This window comes from Diabrotica undecimpunctata, chromosome 4 (assembly GCF_040954645.1).
Source record: "Diabrotica undecimpunctata isolate CICGRU chromosome 4, icDiaUnde3, whole genome shotgun sequence".
Taxonomy (NCBI): domain Eukaryota; kingdom Metazoa; phylum Arthropoda; class Insecta; order Coleoptera; family Chrysomelidae; genus Diabrotica; species Diabrotica undecimpunctata.
The window spans coordinates 137,744,435-137,767,705 of NC_092806.1; the positions used below are offsets into that span (position 1 = coordinate 137,744,435).

Below are 23,271 nucleotides of genomic sequence, written 5' to 3' on the forward strand. Positions count from 1 at the left end.
TTACTTTATTTACGGTAGCTGTAAAAACCTGAGGAGAAAATCTTGCATTGTGTAAGATAAAGTAACATAAGGGCTTTTGAACATCAATAATATAAGAATAGTCCAGTGGCCAGCTTTGGGTACTCCCAGGAGGCCTGAGGTAATGAATGTCACAGTGATATGTTTGACTCCACCACTTGAAAAAAAGCTTGCACCCGGAGACAACATAACTCATACTTACAATCAACAACAGGAATCAACTCTGAATCATAACAGGCTTCTTCACTGGACATGCGCTTGTCAAGAGATACCTGCATATAATGAGGCTGTTTCATGCAGATTTAAACTCTATTATTTCGCATGAATACGAGGTGCTAGATCGCAGGAGGCAAACACTGTTTCGGAGCTACCATCTTATTTGCATATATATAAACCAATTGGCGAAATGTAAAGTTAAAACCACCAACTTACACAAATAATACCAATTTGAAGAATTAAATAAAGAAAACTGGAAAAGTAATTGAATACTTGATCTTCTCCTTCATCAACTTCTATATAAAAAATAGGTGGCTTGTGTCACATTCTTACAACAACAATAAATAAAATTATGTGTCATGATGATTGATAATATAAAGGTTGAGTAAGAATAGGCAATTCATGAGGTGATTATGTTTGATGGCGTATATATTGTTCCACATATCTTTAAATTTAATTATACCATTATGAAATTGTCTTGAAAGTTCAGCATTGTTGATTATAATCCAAAATAAAGTTACAAAAATAATTCCAAATATTGCCAATTATACTAAGCTAGTTGATTGATGATTTTTCATTTCAGAAAGGATCATTATTAGTAAAAAACTGTATATACACATGCAATGAGACTTCAGCTTATCAAGTGCATGAATCAACGCTTCCTCCATTTGTGAAAGAAAGCCACGAAGCTTCAGGAAGTGATAGCGATAGTTATTACGATGGGGACACTGTGCCAGATGTACCCGAATTAGAAGTTGAAGTGGTGAGTAAACTATTTCATTTTGTAGTCAACTTAGTGTATAATTATATTTTTAACTTATTATTATGTGATATGTGTTATTTCTACATTATTTAACATCTAAATAGCTTGTTTCTTTGATCTCATTTGTATAAGTCATAGTTTTATCCTGTCATTTTCTGATGTTTACCTATTGTCCATATTTTTCAGACCACTACCCCTGCTCCCGTCGTCGAAACTGCCACCGGAATATACTTCGAGCCTCATCCCCATATGTGCTACCGCAATGATTCCGGCTACGATCTTTGCGAAGTATACACAGACTACTCCAAGCCGATTAACTTTCACATCGGATTAAAACCGTCAGTACCGTTTTCCAGCCCGGACAACCGGACCTGCAAGTTTCCGACATGTAAGTATACACTTCATAGTTTAAAAAGTTTCAGTGATGACTAAAGAGATTAATTAGGTAAGTTGGTGAGCTTAAAAATGTTTTTTAAAGTTTTTAATTAGAGAGATTTCAAGGAAATATAAAGTTTCAGCAAACGTTTAATATGTAAGTGTGAGATCTAATAGGTATTTAAAGTAACAACTTCATCTTTCAGAAAGTAATTATACAGTTGCCTATTACTTTCTAAATACAATGAATGGACACAGCATTTTTTATATTATCCAGGGGCGTTAAACAAAGGATTCTGGAATAGCTTTTAAGACATGTTGGAATAAGGTGGATGATAACAGTACTGTATAAAGACCAATGGAGCAAGGGAGATTGATATTCAATAATAAAGAGGATAAGGCAAAACAAATAAATGAAAGCTTTTGTTGAAGAGTTGTTAAAACTGAAAATGTAACTATACTTGAAACTAGTAATTTTTCAAATACAGCAGAATATGCCTACAAGAAGGCACCGCAATGGTGAATTGGTGACTCTGTATGGTACTGAAGATATCGTCAGACATATAAAAACTAACCGAATAAGATGGGCAGGTCATGTGGTAAGATTAGAGGAAGACATAGTGCTAAAGACAGTGGTTTTTGAGAGACCAGACGATAGATCAGTAAGCCGTCCCAGAAAACGATGGAAGAATGATTAACAATGGTTAACAATGGGAAATGGAAGCGCAGGATCGTAAAAGATGGACGGCTATAATGGATGCGGCGAAGACTCACCCCAAGTTGTAAAGCCAGTCAAGAAGAGTATATCTGCTGCATCGCTTTTGATAGTGTCTGCCGCAATGGAAACAATTCCAGGCCGCGACTTATAAACAACACAGAAAACAGCTAACCATTACATAACATTGGCTGTGGAAGTAACACTCCTTGATGACTTAAACAGTGTTTATTTAACTAACAAAAATAATAATAAGCTTTGTTGATTTTTGTAATTATTTAGACACGGTAATAAGGTATAATGGTCAGCAGTTGGTCCGGATGTCGTGTCTTAGCTGTGAATGATACATAGGTCGATGGTTCAGACCCTGATCAGAGAACAAAAAGGCTAATGTAGTAGTTTAAATTCTAAATGGATCTCCTACTTAGACTAAAATACGCTGGTGTATGGGATCGATCTATGGGTGAGCAGTACAGCAAGATATGGGGGCTTGCTTCTCGGTATTACTCACTTCATCGTGTACGCTTAAAAACCAGCTAATAAAATAAGGTTATAAAGGTCATAAAATCAACAGAGTCTTCTTTAATAGTCATGTTACAATGCTTAACAAGCCGTGTAAGCATAGAGCTAAAATACAAATAAATCATTACATAGTTCAAAAAAACACATATTTTAGGTGGCTTCTGGTCTAATGATCCTAAGAGAGATCAGAGGTCCCAAGACCTCTGTTATTTTTAAATTCATCCTCTCATTAGAATCCTCTCCATAACAAAATAATTTAAAACGCAAAAAAATAAAGAGGAACCCTGAAAACCGACAACTTTAAATATGAAAGAATAACTACATCCAACTACCCACCTGCTAACTACCAAGCCTTCGGAAGAAAGAGAAAGATACTTTAAAAGAAAAAGTAAGCAAACAAAGATTACAAAGATAAACAAAACACTAATGCAGCCTCTTATCACATATGCGATGAAAACAACAAAATGATGTAAGAAAAAAGAAGAAGAAAACCTGATATCCGAAGCGGAGACAGAAAACTAAAATAAATGCTTAGAAATAGAATTAATAAACTAAAATATATTGAGATACAACACGGGTCTACTTTGTACCAGCGCAATTAAAAATTCACCAAACTGTCGTTACGTGTGCAAGCATTGATTACATGCCGTGGTTTACTGTTAACACGGCACGGCACGACCGTCGTCCATTGCAGTGGCATTGCGCGGCAGCCGAACGGCAACGGCACGACAGTTAGTCGTGGTCGCCCTTTGTGAAAGTCGCCGTATATTGCTCTCGGACTAATGGAATGTACGGCAAACTGTAGCTATGACGTTTTGTCGTAACGACCAAAGTCGTATTGTATGAAAGGAGGGTTATATTGAATTAAATAACTAGAATAACTGTGACGCAGCTTAGTAAAGATGTGTCTTTATTCCCCCTTAGCTTCTTATCATTGAAAACAACCTACCTCTGGCAACTTTACACTTTTTTATTTAACTTTTTTTTGTCTACTTCCAAGTTCTTCGGCAACTGTATTTTTGTAACTAGAATCTAGATGCTATAAGAAATATTGCATTAAACTTATAACTAATACTAAATAACCAAATTAACACTTCCTTATGGTTTTAGTTGAATCCTTCCAGTGTAGAATTCGTCCAGATGTCCAAAAGAACTTAACTTATCATGTAAAAGACTGCAAACCAATTGTTATTTGCGAAATTCACAACCCCTACAACAACGAGAACAGTTTATTAGAAAGATCTCAATGTGGAAACAGCAGCTTTTGGTTGTACATCTTCGTCAGATCCATCGCTGATTTATTCTTAGCAGCGACTGTAGTTTTGATAACCACTGCAGTTGTAATTGCTACAAGGGAGACATCTACAGGTATGTATATAAAGTTTTAGCAAAATCATTATTGCAGATCAATTCTGTATCAACTAAATAAGAAAATCATGATATCAAAAATGCACCAATTTTCTCGACTGTGTCATTTGTGCGTATAAAACATATCAATTTTTTTAATAAAAAAATATCACTTACACTGTTTCTCTTGAGACAAATTTGATCCCCAAACAGGTTAGATCGATGTAAGTAAATGAGGTAGATTACTCATGTTCTTATTTCTCAAATTTTTTTTCTGCACAATTTTCTCTAAGTAGCTTGTAGCCAATTGTACGTTGGTCTTCAACATCTTTGGCCATCTAGTATCCATTCTAATATTGACAATATTGCCATAGTTAGTCCTCCATGGTTTCTACAAGGTTGGTAGTGTCATCGGCGTATCTTATGTTGTTTATAATCTAACCTCATATTTTTAATCTTTTCGTTCTACCATGTAGGGTTTCATGAAAGATGTTACCTGAATATAGGTTGAATAATAGGGGTGACAGACCACAACCCTGTCTTATACCACATACTATTTTTACACCACACTTTTAAATATTTATCAGGGTTACTAAAAGGTGAATGTCGTGGTTGTTTACGTTTCAGAAATTAGAAAAGTTCTGTGTATTTGATCTGATCGAATGCATTTTCGTAATTTCCTAATCTTTGAAGCGTAGGGGCTCCAAATCTGAGCTTTTCCTACTGTTCTGAACGTCTAATCCTTTGGTAACGTTGTGGCCTCACAGACAGTCACAAGTCTCTGTAAGGATGACTCCCTTATTTGGCTCGATTGCATAAAGGCCGAACCCAGGATCTACCATCTTTGATAGGGCAGTTCCGGGCACTTCCAGAGGACATGTGAGGAGGTTTCCTCCTTCTTATCACAAAGAAGCCACCGTGGCCCATCCGCCAATTCAAGCGGATAAAGGTATTGCCAGAGTCTACAGTCTAAGCATACTCACCACAAGAGAGCATCTTCTACGGTGTAGAAGGAGAAGTTGGGTGTAAGACTACGTATGGCCCCACTATGTGAAGCCTAAGCCTGTCTCATAACACCACAACTGGCACAGCAGCCCTGGAATCTCCGTAAAAAAGCTCCTTGAAACTACCCCGTTCAGTACTGAAGGACACTCCAATCACAGGTTCGGGTAAAGTCTGTCTTGGCAGGGCGTCAGCCCGTTCGTCCCTTTCCATACCTGTGTGTCCCTGTACCCATACCAAGTTAACCCTATTGGTGAGTCAATATCAGCAAGTGTACGCTTGGACTCAAGAACCATCTTAGAGCTGACTCTGGGATATTTCCAAAGCAAAGCGCTACTTGACTGTCAGAGCAGCTCTTTTATCTCGTAAGCACATACCAGGATCGTAAAGATCACGGCCTAAAAGACTGATGCATGGTAGCCGACACCCTGGCTAGATTCAAATCCGTTTCTGCTACCATAGTATTCTTCAGCACCTGCTCGCTCGTCCATTCTGGAATCATCTGTGAACCAGGTGAGCTTTGATGAATCAGTGCAGTTTCTCGTTTCATTTACTCATCCTGGTCAGGAAATTGAACCAAGAAGTAGGATGCGAACTCAAATTGTAACCTTAAAAAGGATTTTGAAAGTGATATTAGTGTCTCTGGTGCCTAACGATTATTGCCATCAAATAACTGTTAAATGGATCGTTGCCACTAATTACATCTTTCCTCGTTTGTTAATAATGCATCTCCTTTGTTATTACACAGCGTCAATACATTTCCTCTTCTATATATACCAGAGTGTTACTTTAGTTTTTTATGTAAGTTAAAATCATCATGATGAATGTTTTGAAGGTGCTTAATTTCTTTGCAGGATTTCCGTAGCCATTTCTCTTTTGCCTCTATCTTTTTGAGAACTAAACGATGAGTTCTGTATGCTTCATTAGGATCATACATTAGTTAGATTTAAATAATTGAATTATTTTTTTAGGTAGAGGAGATATTGGAAAGCAATTCGCAGCCGGAGCCTTGGGATTTGCTATTTTTGCTCCCATTATAGGCGGATGTGCAAATGGTGGCTATTTGGAATCCATCATTTGCTTCACCGTTTTAGCTGCGCTTGCTGTTCTGCTGCTTCTAGCTGATAAGTAAGTATTTTTTTATTTAGATAGTCTTTACATTTTGCATATAGAGTTGGTATAAAGAGGTAGATTGCTTTTAAATACTTTAAAATGTTTGATTTTTCGAAGAATTCTATAAAGGTAATGGATTTTGACAAGAACTATCGAGTCATGCCGATGCAATACACAAGTTTACCTGTAATTTACAAGGTCATAGCTCTTGCCAAAATCTGTTACCTATACAAAGATTAATTATTGGCTTAATTCGCTCGAACCAACTCTGGAATTAGATATCTCACTTGTTTATTCGTACTGTCAAAATTACATTTCGACAGCATCTTTGAAAACTGGAACTTGTGACCACTTATTCTACATACGAATTAAGGAAATGTAAAAAATTGTTGGAATTTAGGTCGAGAATGTGAGGAGGATAGATAAAAATGTTCTGAAACTGCTTTCTTGTGGCATGTCTAAGTTAAATATTATGTTTATATGGGATTGCAATTGTGGCAACCAACAATAGCGAATTATTAGGAAATGGGACACAAACCATCTACAATCTACACGCAATATATATGCAACATACAATACACAAACATATCTACGTTAACAGACTTTACCCAAACAGATAATATAAAAAAACACAAAACAGTTAGAATTTGACTGAAATTCATTTAATTTTTTACCTGTTATTTCTTAGTTTTTTTAATAAAAGAATTTTGTTTTTTGTAGCCTTTTTTTATGTGTATAACACGTTATTGGGTGTTTAATTAACATACTTTTCTTTAAAAATATTTTTAATGAATTTCAGGCATTAATTTATTTGAAAAACTTTCTCTTTGCAAAAAACTAAATTTTTTGTTCAAAATCTATGAGATTTAAATTTACAATCATCATTACTTATTATTAATGGATATATTGAATTGGCTAAAAAATGTAATAATTTGAAAATATAATTTATATGAAAGCTACATTGTCCGTTATTGCTCTGAAAGTAAATTAAATAGCAAAGAGGAAGTTTTGCAAATAACGGCCTCAAATAATCATAACTATATTATAAGACTATTATTACATTTTCAGTTCCATTCCACTGAGTCCTCCAGAATGGTGGTGGCATACAAGATGCGGCCTATTAGCGCTTCCAATGTCTTCTGTGAGAAAATATGGTTGGGAAGTTGCTTCACTTGGTCTGGTGTTATTCCTTCTGGGTGTATTTTGGAGTGCTATCGATTCGTTCTTGCCCTGGTAAGTAATGTTTTTTCAATTAACTCTTTTTACTTTACTTAATTAATTTGAAAATATCTGATCTATTATATAACTGTAAGGCAAGAGGTTAGTGAATTGCCTTTAACTTTGGGTTATTCAATCAACGCTTTAACATTATCTCTAGACATCACTACTTAATGATCCCTGAGTTTTTTTAACAAAAAACATTTCAGCAAATGTCATAAAGTTTGTTAGTTTGATAATAATATGGCTAACATCCTTCTTGGTGTCGTATTATCTTAATTTATTATCTTTTTAATTATTTTGTATCGATCTTGAGTTTTCTACTCCGAAGATTTACGATCGAAGAGCTTTGATATACACTATTTATCATGTCCACATTTAAATTTAGTTTTGTAAAGCCCATTGAGACGCTGTAGATTAATGTTAATTGTGATATGTGGTACAAAACTGTATAATATTAAGCTGGTTGAAGTACTGAAGGACAATGGAAATGGCAACCAGTTGATATGGCAGTCAGGAAGACACCATTCGACAAAAGAGATATAGTCCGTTCGCTCAGCTCGGGAATATTTTGACAGATTCATTGTTGGAAACACAAAAATTCCTACCTCCCAGTAATAATATCTCGAATAAACTCACTTTTACATAATCGTTTTATTGAAAACAGAAAAAGAATCGCAAATAATGGGAGTATAAGTCATTAATTGTCATCAAAAACTTTTCATTTATAAATACTAATCTATAAACGATAATAAAATTCAAAAATGAACTTTTGTTTTAAATGATACAGTTTTATTCTGTTAATACACTGCATATGAATCTTTTTTTTTAATAAACCACTAAATCAAGACTCCTAGTTTTATTTAACTCAAGATATATCTTAAATTAATTGAGCTCGTAAGGTAAGATACGTGTATTGGAAGCATAGCTTTCTATGCATTAGTCGATGCGGAGGATCGCGCAGAGATATGATAAAATAAAAACGACTAAAAACGCAAAACGACTGACACACCAGGCCAGACTATAACGAGAGATCGCGCGACTACACACTACGTGGAGTAGTAAATGCAGTCCCATGCGTGTTTAATACGCCAAAATAAAGTAAAATAAATGAAATTAAAATTAAATTAAATTAAAAACCGTGCGTAGATGACGGCGAAGAAAGCTATGCATCCCCTTCTCGGTCAGTCCCGAAGTGTCACATTTTCTACTAAAACAGACATTAAGAAATTTAAAAAATATTCTAATAATAAATAAATAAATTTCTATCTTTTGTATAATCTCTCGAATTTGACTACTAAGTATATCTAAATTTGATCTCAATATCTGTATATAGTTTATTAGTTAATTATTATGTTTTTAGGCACATAGTCAATGAAGAGAATGGGGAACCGTTGGTTATAGGAATGACGGTCACCGTGGGAGCTATTCCAGCCGTGATATTCTTGATATTCGCTGAAATAGTTGTAGATTACTGTGGCCATAATAACATTCTTATCTTCTGTTTTGTTAACTATATCTGCCATCATCTAGGTAAGTACCTTTTTGTCATTATTAACATATAGTACATATGCGCATACAAATAATTATTCATTTATGTACAATACTGTTTGTGATACTCCCAAAAGGATGGCAACATATAAGGCAATTAATTAAACAAATTTGAATCCACATAGTTCTATTAAATAACCCAGAAATCGAACTCCCTATGATATTAAGACAGAATTACAGTTGACTAGAGGGAGCAAGAATTTAAAAATTACAGTTGACTGAATATAAGAAAATGTTGAAATATCTCGCTTATGTCCAGTCGTCAGAGATTTGGCCCCTAAAAATCATACGAAAAAGCTGAATTTTGCCAAGAATTTCAATTTTGAGACTCCAAAAAAGATATAAAAAAGTTTACCAATTTACCCCCGGTCTTCCCTCTAAACCCCCCCCTCGCAGGGGGGCAACAACGCAAAAAAATTGATTTACCAAGAATCTGTACGCCATAGAAAAAAATGTTTTAAATAAAAAATGTAGCTAATTTTAAGCAAAAATGTTTATTAGCACTTTTTGTGTAGAATTAACCGTTCTCTCAGAAATAACGCTTGAAGCGAACGGCGATTTTGAATGTCAGGCACGCGAAATCATGTTAAATAAAATTTATATCAATTTAAATGAAAAATGCGTTTTGAAGGTGAAGAGTGCAAAATAAACATTTTTGTTCGAAATTATCTCATCTACATTTTTTATTTGAAATATTTTTTCTACGGCGTACAGATTTTTGGTCAATCGATTTTTTGCGTTTTTACCTACTTACGAGGGGGGTTTTAGGCGGAAGCCCAGGGGTAAAAGTGCTAAACTTTTTTGCATCTCTTTTGGGGTTTCAAAAGTGATAATCTCGGCAAAACTCAGCTGGTTCATATGATTTTTAGAAGTTCAGTGACATTTTCGTCACTGACGACTGGACTATTATATTAGCTTGATTTATGATTTTTATCATGGAATAATGAAGTTTAGAATTTGCTTTATCAAACTGAACTTATAAGCACGCAAAAAGATTGTTTTATGCCAAAACAATTACAAAACAAACATATCCCACGGGTTTTATAGGACACTTAAAAATAGCTCTAGATGTATTGAATGCCTTTTAGGAACTTTTCTACTCTATTTTTTCCCACAAGTGAAAGCGTTTATTTAATCGATTACTGCATATATACTTGTGCATAATGACATTAAGAAGCAATGTCATCCACCCATATACTCGTTTTTGTTCATTATTCGCATGTCATAATTGATACCAGAAATCAAAACTCACCAATGAACTTTGTCATGGTTTCAAGCTCCTAAGCTTTCATCAAGTAACTTTTTTTAAATTCATTTTACAACCCAAGTTAGTATATGAATTTACATTTTACAACCCAAAGAAAGGTTATTTACTACAGTCAGAACAATGCCATTGACTATCTTAGCATTCACACACGAAACATTTTGAAGTTACCAGTTGCCAATCACCAGGTTTTTCTATGTTTTCTATAGCCTTAAGAGTGTCTTTTGCAGTAATCACTATCCATTTTTTAAATTTACTAACCTGCTAAATTTCTCAACAAAATGGGATTTCTTGTACTGCAACCCAATGCATTGCATGATCGAACCATTTTTATACAATTATTCTAAACCAAAACCCAAAGATTAACCAATGTATATCACAAGAACTATTTTTTATCTAATTATGATTTAAAAATACACTCGTATAAGTAAAAATGATTATTTTTCGAACAGGAGATCATCTTATTTAAAACCAGTCACAGAAAATTCCTTATAGGTATCACGGAAAACAAATGAAATTTCAAACAATGTTTACATTTTTTTGGCCACTTATGGGTCCACCTAGCGGATAACACACGCACTACACTTTAAAAAATAGGCTTCACTTATTTTCCTTCAATTCTACATCTACACATTAGATAAACTATTCAAAGCAGCCACATCTAAAATCAGCGCAGCTATGATAATTGCCAACCTCCATCCCGAAGATTCCACGTAAAGGAGAAAAAGATACTGTAGAGGAAAAAACATGCAGCGCTTTAAAGTTTACTAACAAATATATAGTCTCAAAAGATAATAAATGATTATAATTAGTTAAACATTTTGAGAATATTGTGAACTGTACTTTTATTTAGATACTATTTGTTTTCAGGTCTCATGTTCTTCGATAACGCCTGGTACATCCTCATTTGCGAATGGTTGGAAGTGTTCACATTACATATTATGTATATAACTGCCGTACTCTACTTAAGACATTTGGTTCCAAGGAAATTCACAGCTTGCGGACAAGCACTGCCAATCATTGCTCACTTTTGTTTAGGTATGTATTTAAATTTATATACTTTATATGTCACTTGTTTATATAGGGTACTTGTTTTGGTTACTTTTTACATTATTAAGAGGAACTTAGTACTAAGAATTGTGATGACGATTGTGCTTTTCACGGACGAATCAAGATTTAACAGATACTCATCAGATGGACCGCCTAGGATATGGAAAAGAGCTGGTGAAATTTATCAGCACTGTTGTTTTACTGCGAGAGTTCAATTTGATGGAGGTGGTATAATGGTGTAAACATGCATTTCCCTATAGGCTCATACAGAACTTGTTACAATTCAAGGGGGCAATTTGAATGCTCAACGGTATATTCAGCAATGTTTGGAAGATCATGTAGTGCCATTTGCTCCATTTGTTGAAGAAAACTTTCCTTTGATGCAAGATAATGCTCGTCCACACATCGCAAGAATAACACGGGATTACTTGGATAAAGTTGGGATTCGTTTATTACCATGGCCTCTAAGGAGCGCATACTTAAATTTAATAGAGATTGGGATATTCTTGGCATGCATGGGATATTCTGGGACTACATATTCTAAGTAACCATGGTAAGTTTGAAACCATTAATGATTTGGAGCAAGCAGTTCGTGCGAATGGGAGCAAATCCCTCAAGCAGACTTTGCTGCCATAATCCGAAGTATGCATGATCGAATAAGAGTCGTAATTAGGGCTCGTGGAGGTAATACACTCTACTAAATATCGTTTTCCATAAAAAATGTGTATACTTAAAAAAATAATTTTTTTTTCTTTGCAGATTTTCAAATTTTTTGAATTGTTTATTATTTTTTCTGTATAACATTCTTGAGTTGTAATAAATTCGACTTTTAAATTTTGTTTATTATTAAATACTCAATTGGGAACATCTTTTTTCTTCTTCTTCATGTTCCGCTCCTATCGTAGATTGGAAATCATTCTGGCAATTATAATTTTGTTGGTTACGCGCCTGAATATTTCAATTGAACTGCATCCAAAACATTCACGGAGATTGCGTAGCCACGAGATTTTACGTCTTCCTACGCTTCTTCTGCCTTTGATTTTACCCTGCATTATATTCCTTAGTAGTTCGTATTTTTCACCTCTCATGATGTGCATCAAGTATTCCAATTTCCTGATTCTTATGGAATTTAAAACTTCGCATTGTTTTTCTAGTTGTTCGAGAACTTTTTCGTTTGTTCTGCGATCCATCCATGATATTTTCAAAATACGTCGGTAACACCACATTTCGAATGCTTCCAGGGTTTTAATGTTGGATTTTTTAACTGTCCAAGCTTCAACCCCATCTTAAATTTTTTTAAACGCCAGTTTTTAGGAAAAATCTGAGTGTTCGGTTAAATTTGCACCTCAGTGTATTAAAATGTAGCATATTTTACTTTACTCTTATTATTTTTATGAGCTAAACTGCCTAATGTATATTTAAATTTCATTCAATTTTAAGTTAGGTAAACGATGATCCTCTTGTCGAGGTAACATAAATTTCATAACTCAATTATGTTCCAAAAAAGTTTTTAAACTATTTTGTCTGTTACAGGTCGTTGTTTTGGAGTTTTATTGGGAGGACTGGCATTTTCTGACTTTAACTCAGAATATGTGTTCCAGAACGTTCACAAATACTTCTGCGTTGCCGCTGTAGTAGTAGCGATAATTTATTTCTGCTTGTACCATTTCTACCTGAAAGCCTACTGCATTCCGCCCGTACATTTGCCTCCTGCCCCTGCTCCAGCTCTTATACAAAGTAAGTACACGGAAGTAAAATGTTTATTACAATATACACTGCTATAAAAAAAATTCGGACAATTGACTTTTTACTTGAATCGCTTATTTGAGAAACAAGATAAGTCTGAAAATGCAACTTTTCTAGAAGCTTAAAAAACTGTTTATTTCCGTAACAAAAAAAACATTACATTTGTTTCTTGCAGTATTTCCCTAATTTATTGCTTCTAAAATTGTTATATGATTTTTTTGGAAATATTTCAACTCAAAGTTGTTAAAATATATTATTTATAAAATGGACTAATTGTTTCTCAAATATATTAACGATATATTTTTATTTGAATTAAAAATCTTATTATTTTATTATTTAATTATCACGAAAGTAACATATTATATGAACCTAATGAACTCATTTAATATTCTTCAACTTGATTTTGGTCGTCATGAGTGATTGGCCAGGTAAAGATTTCTTCTTAAAAAGTTCAGATTTCAGGGTTTTCTTTATTGTCCATTGGAAGTTATGGTCTAAATTTCTTAATATTTTTATTCTTCATAGGAATTTAAGTGTTTGGATAGGCTGGAATTATCTCTGTAAGTCTTGCCCTTCTTGATAAAATAGGACAGGAATGCCTTAAGAAACAGTCTATTAAAGGTCATGCCACGACCCAACCTGATTGATTACTGGTATAGGTAAAATAAATAAACCGAAATACCAAAATTAATCTTTTTCCGTTGGTCGTTTTGTCATCATTATTTTTTACTTCGTAACAATTTCTTAGACGACTCAGAAGAAGACTTGCGTGTACAAGTAAAAATATAAAGGGAATGGGCAAAAAGACGACCACAGTCGTGGACTCAGTCTCAAATAGGTGTCAATGACTGTAATCAGGGTCATACAGACGAGCCTTTAGCATAGTAGAGCTTTCTGTTGCTGTGAGAAGGTTCGATGTCACCTAGATATAAGAGCTCTAGATATCCAGCGCCAAATAAAAGATCTGCCATATATTGGCAAGGGGTTTATATTATACAAGGGTTTATATTATATACCTAGCAAATCTGTCGAAGTCCCCAGAAATTATATAATATTTAGTATAAGAGTACAATAATCCCATTGACTGCAGTCCTACCCGTGTAGTCATACAGAGACTTTCAGAAAAGAAGCTGTTTGTAATCAAGTAGCGCAAGCTGTTGCTCTTCATATTGATGGGCGTTCCATTCGATATATGGAAGAAATGCTTGGCGTTCCGCGAAGCAAAATATTTGATACTTTACAAAGATTTCGAGAAACTTGTTTTCACTCAAGAAGACTTGTACAGTGAAGATCAAGGTCAATAAACGCCGTGGAAGATCGGTTTCTTAAACTTTGAGTGCTTCGAGAGTAGACAGTTACTGCTACAGCTTTGACTAGAAGATTGGTAGATGTTCATGGTACCATAGTTTCACCTGACACCGTACGTCAAAGATTAAGCCAACAAAATTCATCATCTTATGTACCTGCTGCAGGACCTTTATTGGGCGCAGCTCATCGAAGACAATGCTGATATGGAGGTATTTAATGGGCTCAATGGAGATATTTACCTGATGGACGCCAAAGAGTGTGAAGAAGATCTGGAGAATGCCATCCCCAATGTCGCTTTAATCCTAGCATACAGTTTAGTGATGGAGGTATAATGGTATGGGACTGCATTTCTTTGGAAACACATACACATCTTGTCATGTTAGGGGCAAATGACCTTAATGCTGATAGTTACATTGGGGAATGTCTAGAAGAATATGTGTTACCTTATATGCATTTTATAGATGAAAATATTCTCCTAATGCAGGATAATGCTCGGCCGCACACAGTCAGGATAACAATGCAATACTTTACAGATGTTGGTATTCAGTTACTAGCTTGGCCTCCTACAAGTCTAGACCTTAACCCGAAAGAGTATTTATGTGACAACTTGGGAAGAGTAGTAGAGTGGGCAAAATTATGACTAATTTGAAACTATAGAAGCATTAGAACAGGCGCTAATAAACGAGAGGGAACAAATATCACAAAACGAGATGGCTGCTTTGATCCAGTCTATACCAAAAAGGATGAGAGTGGTTATTCAAGCTCGAGGAGGAAATACTCGATTTTAGTTATCATATTTTAGAAATATTTTATGATTTTGATTGGAAAAATATACTCAGGAGTAAAAAAGAATTGTAAAGACCCGTTTACATGGGTAGAGTAATGATGCAAGTACTTGGTAGAGTAGAGTAACTCTACCCGTAAAAACTCTACTCTACTCTACTACCACCACCACCGCCAAAATGTCCACTCGCCTGCGCACTCTACCCATGGAACGCGGTCAATTCTGGTAGAGTAGAGTAGCTAGGAGAGTGCATAGGCACGCTGTATTTCCGGCTGGAGTTGTGTTTTGTGTAAATAGTGAAAATGAAGTTCACCGAAGATGAAACTTTAAAACTTGTAGAGATGTATTGCGTATTGCGTGAGTGTCTATGGAATTTAGGTAGTGTGCCATTCATTTTACACCAATTCTCCACTTGGCAGTCCTACGAGTAGCAATGCTCAGCAAATGGCGTCTTCGTCATGGAGAGTTACTCAACAGCAACAGTATCCAGATGGTAACAGTATCCATCTACAAGATGCAGCTGTAAATCCTGAAGATTCAGATATTCTGACACGTGCTATGCAAATAACTGATGGTTTACCACAGGTTTACCTAATATTTGAACGGGACTTGTTTCACCGAAGTTTCTGTGGTGTACCTCTTTCAACATTTATCTGAAGTACTGTCTTGTTATTTTACGAATTTTCAATTAAAACTATTTTTTGAAATGCGTGTATCTCTTTATTCACCCTGTTATTGAAACTTGCCTTTATTGACTCCCCCAATACTTCGGAGATGGCATCACACACCTCGGGGACCAACTTTGAAATTGCAGGTCTTGAAACCCTAAAAAAATGAAAAGGCTTCGATAGCCGTTCCCTGTAGCTAAAAAATTCAATGTAATCTTAAGCTTTACTCTTGGTTTTATTTCACCCTCATAAACGTGTCTTGTCGTTCGATTTTGTCATGCACCATATTCAGAAGTTCTTCGAATTTCCCTGGGGTCATCCTTAGACACATGTTATATTCCAACTCATCCTCCAAGACTAGTTCTCTTAGCAGAAGAACTGAAGCCCCGTGTGTATTCCTTCTTTTAAGCCACTCTTTCATCCACTCCTTTCTTTGTTTACCTGATCATGGATAGCTTCAGCGACTTCAGTTATAAATGCATTTGCAACTGTAGCTTAACAATTTTGAATCAATTTTCTTTTTCTTTAATTCATTTTGCACTAAACAAACACCCACTCCACACTATACTAGCATCAGTACTATACTTGTAACTCTCCTCGTGTGAACGGTATCAAGCCATTTTTGATAGAGTCGACTCTACTCGCTACTCTACTCTTTTCACAACTCTACCCGTGTAAACAAGTCGTAAATCTTTATTTGTTGTTACATTAGTCAGTATTTTGGAAATAATTTTTTATTTTATGGTTTATCATTGAACATACAATAAAAATAATTTATTAGCAGTAACGTTTTTCTAATACTTTTCATTTTACTTAAAATAAAGTTGTTTCTAATACTTTTTATTTTATTTAAAACAGTGTTACTTTTACGGGTCAGTGTCTATTGCTAACATTTTATTCCCGATAGAGCTTACATTTTATTTTCATACTACTTCAATTGAAAAAAAAAAATAATCATCAATAACAAACCCCGTTTTTTGTATTATGGAATTTCGTTACAATATTTACAATTTTAATCGTTTTTCAGGTATGAATGGCAACGGAGCTTACACACCCCTCAGAGTTTACCACAACAGCAAATCAAAGAAAGGTCACTTTAGATATTAATTAATTCTAAACATGTACTAACCAAAATCAGCTTTACATATTTTTGTAAGAATATTTTTGAATCTCAATTCTAAGCTTTTTGTACCTCGTACAAACTTATTTTTACGGCAACTGTTGTCATAATCTAAGTGACAGATAGTAATTGACTTATGTAATTCTTACGAGAGTTGGTAAATGTTCAATATCTTTTGTGGGTAGCTTTAAGCGTCTAGAAATTTATTTAGATGGAAACACTATATTTTTTGTACGACTAGCTATATGACTGTAATTCCCGACTTCTAATTTATATAGTGTGTGTTTCCATTAGCTCTTTGTTAAAGCACAGAATACTCCATCCCAACGGGATGGGATGGAGTATTCTGTGGTTAAAGTATTACAAAAAATCTATTACGATTCTTTGATATTTTGTCTGAAAGCACAATTAAATTTATTTTACTGAATACTACAGCTTTAGGCAATAAGGTAATATTAAAAGAAATAAACGTATGTCAAACTATAACAAAATTTGATAGCCATCATCAAAGTATAAGATTGAGAAACGTAACAGTTGAAAAAAGTGAGGTATGAAATTCAGGCTCGAAAATAGTAGTGTCCAGGTATACTATAAAACATTTTGGTTAATAATTTCCAACTCATTTTCAGAACCTGATCATCGTCAGCTATGGTATTATATGTTTGCTTTAGGATTTCAACGTCAAAGAAATCGTATAATTGTTTTAAAGAAACTTGTTTGTTATGTTCCTGTTTGGGAGACAAAATGCTCTGGTTCTAGAAGACTAAGTAGGATAATGGTTATATCGCCAAAAGCTTCCATTTACATTTCTTGTCAGGCATGCAAAAATACCTAATGATATTTCACTATTATTATGTAGTAATTTTCATTTACTTTTCGTATTTTGTTTAGAATATTTTGTCTTCCCTTCTGGCTCTAAATCGGCACTTAATAATATTTCTTTCTTCACTAGATGGTAAAAACGTTGGATCTGAGTATGAATTAAACGAACTAACTACATGTTCTTTAGAGTCATCATCTGGAACAGTAAAAAACTACTTAAAAAGATTTTTATAAAATTAGCACAGAAATTTACTTGTTAAAATCCGTATCAGTCTAAAAAAATCATATTTTCTGTAAAGAACATTAATAATTACCTTGTATTTTATCTTTTTCCAAAGCTAATTGTAAAATTTTCCTACTCCGGTTACTTATTTTTACAGTTCTTACTTTAATGTTTACGCAAACGAATGTTTATGTGTGCATCTTCAATAGAAACAAGTCCTTACCTAACCTAACCTAACCGAACGAACATAGACGTATATATTAACATATCTGTGGTGTTAAGGAAAAAGGGGATGAGTCAAAAAAATTCAAAAATGAGTTATTTGCAAAAATAGATTCAGTGCCTGAATATCTAAATAAGGTAAAAAGAAGTTGAGTCAATAACTAGTTTAGTATTATAATAGATTGAAACCAAATGAGATATGTCAAAACATTTTAAATTATAATAATACAAAACGAGATGAGTTGACTTATCTCACTATTCGTTTGAAGACTAGTGAAATCGATAACACGGTAAAAGGAGTTAAGTCGCGTGATTTACATATGCGCGGTAGCGTTTAGAGTTCTTATTCAGTAAGTGTAAACAGTGTGTGAATATTTGACAAATAAATTGATTTCAACATCCTCAGCTTCCGAAGGTGCATTAGAAGCGACACATACTGTTATTGATGAATCACAGGATTTGCTGCCAGAAAATATTGAGCATTCGGAAACAAACATAAATAAGAGGAAGGGAAGGGGATGTAACCTTCGAAAAACTATACAACAAAAACGAAATAAGTGTTTAGAATATACAACAAAGACAAGTAAAACTATAACTGCGAGAAAAGTAATTGCATTAACAGGTAGCTGTCGTAAAAAATGTTTAGATCAGGTTTCTTTGGAAAATCAACAAACACTTTCTGATGAAGTATGGGCGATTGGAGATTATAACAAACGAAGTACTTATTTATCTTTCCTTATCTTAGACGTTCCAAAAAAATCTCAACAAATTCTCATAAAAACTGGAGATCCAAAAAAAAGGAGTATGAATCATAAGTACCACTTTAAAATCGACGGCCAGTTAGTTGAAGTGTGCAAAGGTTGTTTTATTAAAACTTTTGGAGTATCCAATAAATGTATCGAAGTTATCATTAAAAAGCAATTAAAATGTGTATCAGGTATCGTGGGTCCAGATAAAAGATTGTGTTTTATAAGGGGGTGCTGTGGACATTTAATCTAACAGTGTGTGACTGCTACAGTAAAAAAACTATATGCTATATGTGGCAGGAAGTAGAAGGAGGCCGTGGAGCAAATCAAATAGCTTCTTGCCTTTATCATCTTTTAGTGTCATTGCCATCCCGTGTCACACCTCTGTGTGACTTTTTATTCAGACACATGTGGTGGCCAAAACAAAAATAGCCACGTAGCCGCATTGTTTCTTTGTATCACCAAAATTCGACGTGACTTACAAATTAATCAAAAAATTCTAATTCCGGGACACACACACACATGGAATGCGTTTCAATTCATGCCCAAATTGAACGGAAAAAGAAGAGAACAAACATGTCCATTCACTTGCCCAGCGATTGGTATAATCTTGTCAGATCCACAAGTCCAACTATCACTGTTTTTGTTATGAAGAACGATATGTTTCTGGATTTTGCAGATTTGTATAAAGGTCCACTCCATTTACGAAAAGTAAATATAGCTGGTACTAAATTTAATTGGCACGATGTCAAATGGTTTCGTTTTAGCGGAGAACATGATTCAGGTGTACTGAAGTATAAAATAAAATTAGATGAGGGAGAAACATTCCAATCAATTTCATTCTCTCGCAGGGGAAAGTCTGTTGATCTTTTACTACCAAAAAAATGCTATAGAACTAGACTTGCTATCAGCCAAGAAAAAAAACGAGATCTAATTAGCATACTTCATCTCATTGAAACAGATAGCCATGACTTTTTTAAAACTTTGCCTTCCAATGCCAATGCAAAGAATGAGGATACTGACTTAAAGGAGTACGAAGATACTTAAATTATAAATAATTAGAATACAAATCTTCTAATATTTGATTTTAACTTTGAAATTATTTTGTTTAGTTTTTCAAGAATTAAAGTTTTCAAATATTAAATTTATGGATTACTTATTTTGTTTGTACCTATTCAAAATATAAAAAAAATTATTATATTTTACATATATAAACAGTCCGTATTTCTATATAAATATAATCGTTTAAAAAAATATACTTAAGCCTGTATTATTTTTTTTTAATTCACTTTTTGCCATACGGCCGATGGGATAATAGATTTTATGCTCTACTGGAAAGTTGTTGTTTCAGACTCGTCCCCTTTTTCCTTAACACCACAGTATATACGTTAATATATACGTCTATGCGAACAAAACGACCACTGGCAGCATTGACATCAATATGTCGCTAGTGTCCGGTAGAGAAGTATTTTCTTCTTGGTAACAGAGGTATTTTTTAAGATTTTTGTACGGCAATCAACCTGTTAAAGTAAACATGCCGCTTCAGAAAATTATTGTATCATTTTCTCTTAATTTTCATTTTCTGCTAAGGTCCTGTCTTTAACTTGTATTAAATTAATTGATTTGCCACGGCTTTTATCACAATGATTGCTCTATGATTCATTCTCAGTGTGTCTGAGTATAGATGATAACCTTTAAAATATTCTAAAAATCTTTCTTAAGTTCCACGCATATCTTAACTTGTGTTATCTTACGAAAGCCAATCATATCTCAGTATGCTTTATTTAACTCAGCCAGTTGCTCAAATCTCAACTATTTTTTTTTTAATTAAAAACACAAAATTTCATAAAAAAAAATATAAAATAATCATTATTTGCGACAGTGTAAGATGTATCCCTTGTATGCTCTTCGACTTCCAACCCTGTATATAGCATTTTTCACATAAAAATGCTTGCACGTCATTCAAGATTTACGACGTCAGAACCCCACAGCATTGCCAAAACATCAGAATAGTTAGTAAGTGAGGAATTTTTAAAATGTCAACTATTTGTCAAACTATTATATTAACAGTAAATACACTTAGTTTTAAGACTACTGCAACACACTAAAATACATAAGAAAACATTTTAATACAAAATTATATATTCTAAATTTTAAACTTACCTGTTTTAGGGCTGTAATAGTAAAGACGTCCCGCCATTATTTCTTGTTTAAAATTATCTATCTTATATGAAAGCTTATTAGCTTTCTACAGACTATTTATTTGTTTTGACATAGCACAATCACAATACACAACAATAATTAGTTTTTAAAGCTATTAGTCTAAATTTAATATGTATTTATAAATATAATTTATTAATATATATTATATTATGACCAAATTGTGTAAGAAATCAAAACAAACAAAATTCTTACTCTAAAAAAGCGGCAACACTTGCCACACGCTGAACTGTCAATAAAATTTGAAGTATTCCGGTATCAGTTGCGTACAATTATCTAATCTATTTAAGATTAGATCTTATTACACAAAATTATTATTTTGTGCAATATTAGACTTGAAGAATTATTTCATAAAATTTATATTATTAATAATAACAAATGTTTTTTTTTATTTAATTAATATAATTCTAAAATTTTCAATATAATGATTACATTTTTCTGATTATTACCCCATGTTGACGCCTATGAAAGATCGAGCAGTTCCGTATGGGTTTCGTATTATTAGCTGTGTTAGTAACATTTGAACTCTAAGGTTGACGTTCTGGAAATTTTAAATACAAGTGACGTCACTTTGTATAAAACGTGACGTGCAAGTGTTTTACTTTGAAAAATGGTATACTTCATATACATGTATATGCAGCAATCACAGTTTCTGTTGCATCTGAAGTGTCACCGGAACTATAAATAGAAAAATAACTTTATACAAAAAAAACATATGTTTCACCAATATGAATCTCGCATCACTTGAATTTCGTTTTTTGTCTACTTTATTTCTGTTTAAATCTAGAAGATATGACAAAAATTTCAAATTATTTTATAACAAATATCCCTTTATACTCCAAATAACCCTTTAAAAAAGGTTTAATTATGTGGTAGCTTAGTAGTATGTATTTTGTAATTTGTAGATAATTTGGTTTAATTTTGAAATATAGAAATTTGCTATGTATTAATACTCATTTTAATTACCTAGGAAGTATACTTATCAAACGTGAATTTTATCTACAAAAAATTCTGATAAATTTAGTAGTTATAATGAATCATTGAACATTTATCAATTCTTTTATTATGTGATACTGCCATTACCTTGTAAAAAAGAATAAAATTATTTTAAAGAATGTATCAAATGAGAGTTTATCAAAAGCTTTTTTACTTTAAACCTAACATTTTTTAATTATAGTCAGCTTTCTATTTCTGTTGTAAATTGTTTTATATAAAGTTTTGTATTTATTTGTTTTTTTACAATAAATCTATGACAAATTTTACACTACAGACTTTTGTTTCATTTTTAACCTCTCACTGCGTGATTTTTTATGACAGTTGTATTCTTGTACAAAATATGGACAACTTACTTCTTTTATTCTCTTTTCTTTATTGTCATATCTCTTGGCAGTAGTTTCGCCAGCGAAAATCGATATAAACGTGACTAATTTTTTATCTTTCCAGACTAAGCTACTTATTTTCACACCATCGCAAGTACCAAGAAACTGTACAGTAGTTAGTCTTTCTTCATTTTTCATAACCTTTTCATCCGAAAGCTTACAATTTAGAATCGTATTCCTTCTTACGATTCCTAAGCTGTGAATACCTTGTTTGGAAAGATATACAAGGAGAGGTATAGAAGAGTAATAATTGTCAAAATAAAGCCTGTGATAATAAAGCCAATCTCACCACAACATTTGCAGTTGCTCCGAGGTCAGGTTCAAAAGTAGGTCTCCTTTTTTGATTATTCTCTTGTCCTGTATACAATTCTATACGGTACGCATATCCAGAGCTACTGCATAAGACAAAAATTAAAAACCCCATCTGTGTGGCTTGTTTGGTAGATACTGCTTCATGTAGTGCCTAGCGTTGGTAGAACAAATTTGCTCATCGACCAACAGAAAATGTTCCAAAGGAATTCCGTCCGAAAATGCTTCATTGAGGTGGTCTAATTTTATAAACTCTATCGTAGTAGGGATAAGGCATTTTCGATATTATTGAAATGTAAAAATTGTCTGATTTTTTTCGTACCTTTTAACTGAAAAGGCATTTTTTATTTTCTAAAAGACAATTATTTCTGACCAATATGCCCTTGTATTGGGTAAATGAACATATTGGCACATATATGTTGTAATTCCAATAAACTGCTTTATATTACTTTGTGTAATATTCAGTGGCTTGTTAGGATTCTCCTGTATGGCACATAAATTTGACTTCTTCATAATTGTGTCTAAAGGCTATCTGGGAAGAATTAATTAAAATATTCATAGGGATTTTCT

General features: G+C 33.5%; 1 protein-coding gene across 1 annotated transcript in view; it reads left to right on the top strand.

The window, feature by feature from the left end:
- Positions 1-22,276, top strand: part of SP1173 (major facilitator superfamily domain-containing protein SP1173) — a 184,572-nt gene extending 162,296 nt beyond the window's left edge. Inside the window, exons 5-13 of the mRNA XM_072530382.1 lie at positions 818-997; positions 1,184-1,385; positions 3,720-3,977; positions 5,930-6,086; positions 7,140-7,304; positions 8,653-8,822; positions 10,975-11,142; positions 12,688-12,891; positions 16,688-22,276. Of these exons, the coding sequence (XP_072386483.1) occupies positions 818-997; positions 1,184-1,385; positions 3,720-3,977; positions 5,930-6,086; positions 7,140-7,304; positions 8,653-8,822; positions 10,975-11,142; positions 12,688-12,891; positions 16,688-16,767 (1,584 nt within the window). The 3' untranslated portion in view covers positions 16,768-22,276. The remainder of the gene's footprint in view (positions 1-817; positions 998-1,183; positions 1,386-3,719; positions 3,978-5,929; positions 6,087-7,139; positions 7,305-8,652; positions 8,823-10,974; positions 11,143-12,687; positions 12,892-16,687) is intronic.
- Positions 22,277-23,271: the final 995 nt, after the last annotated feature.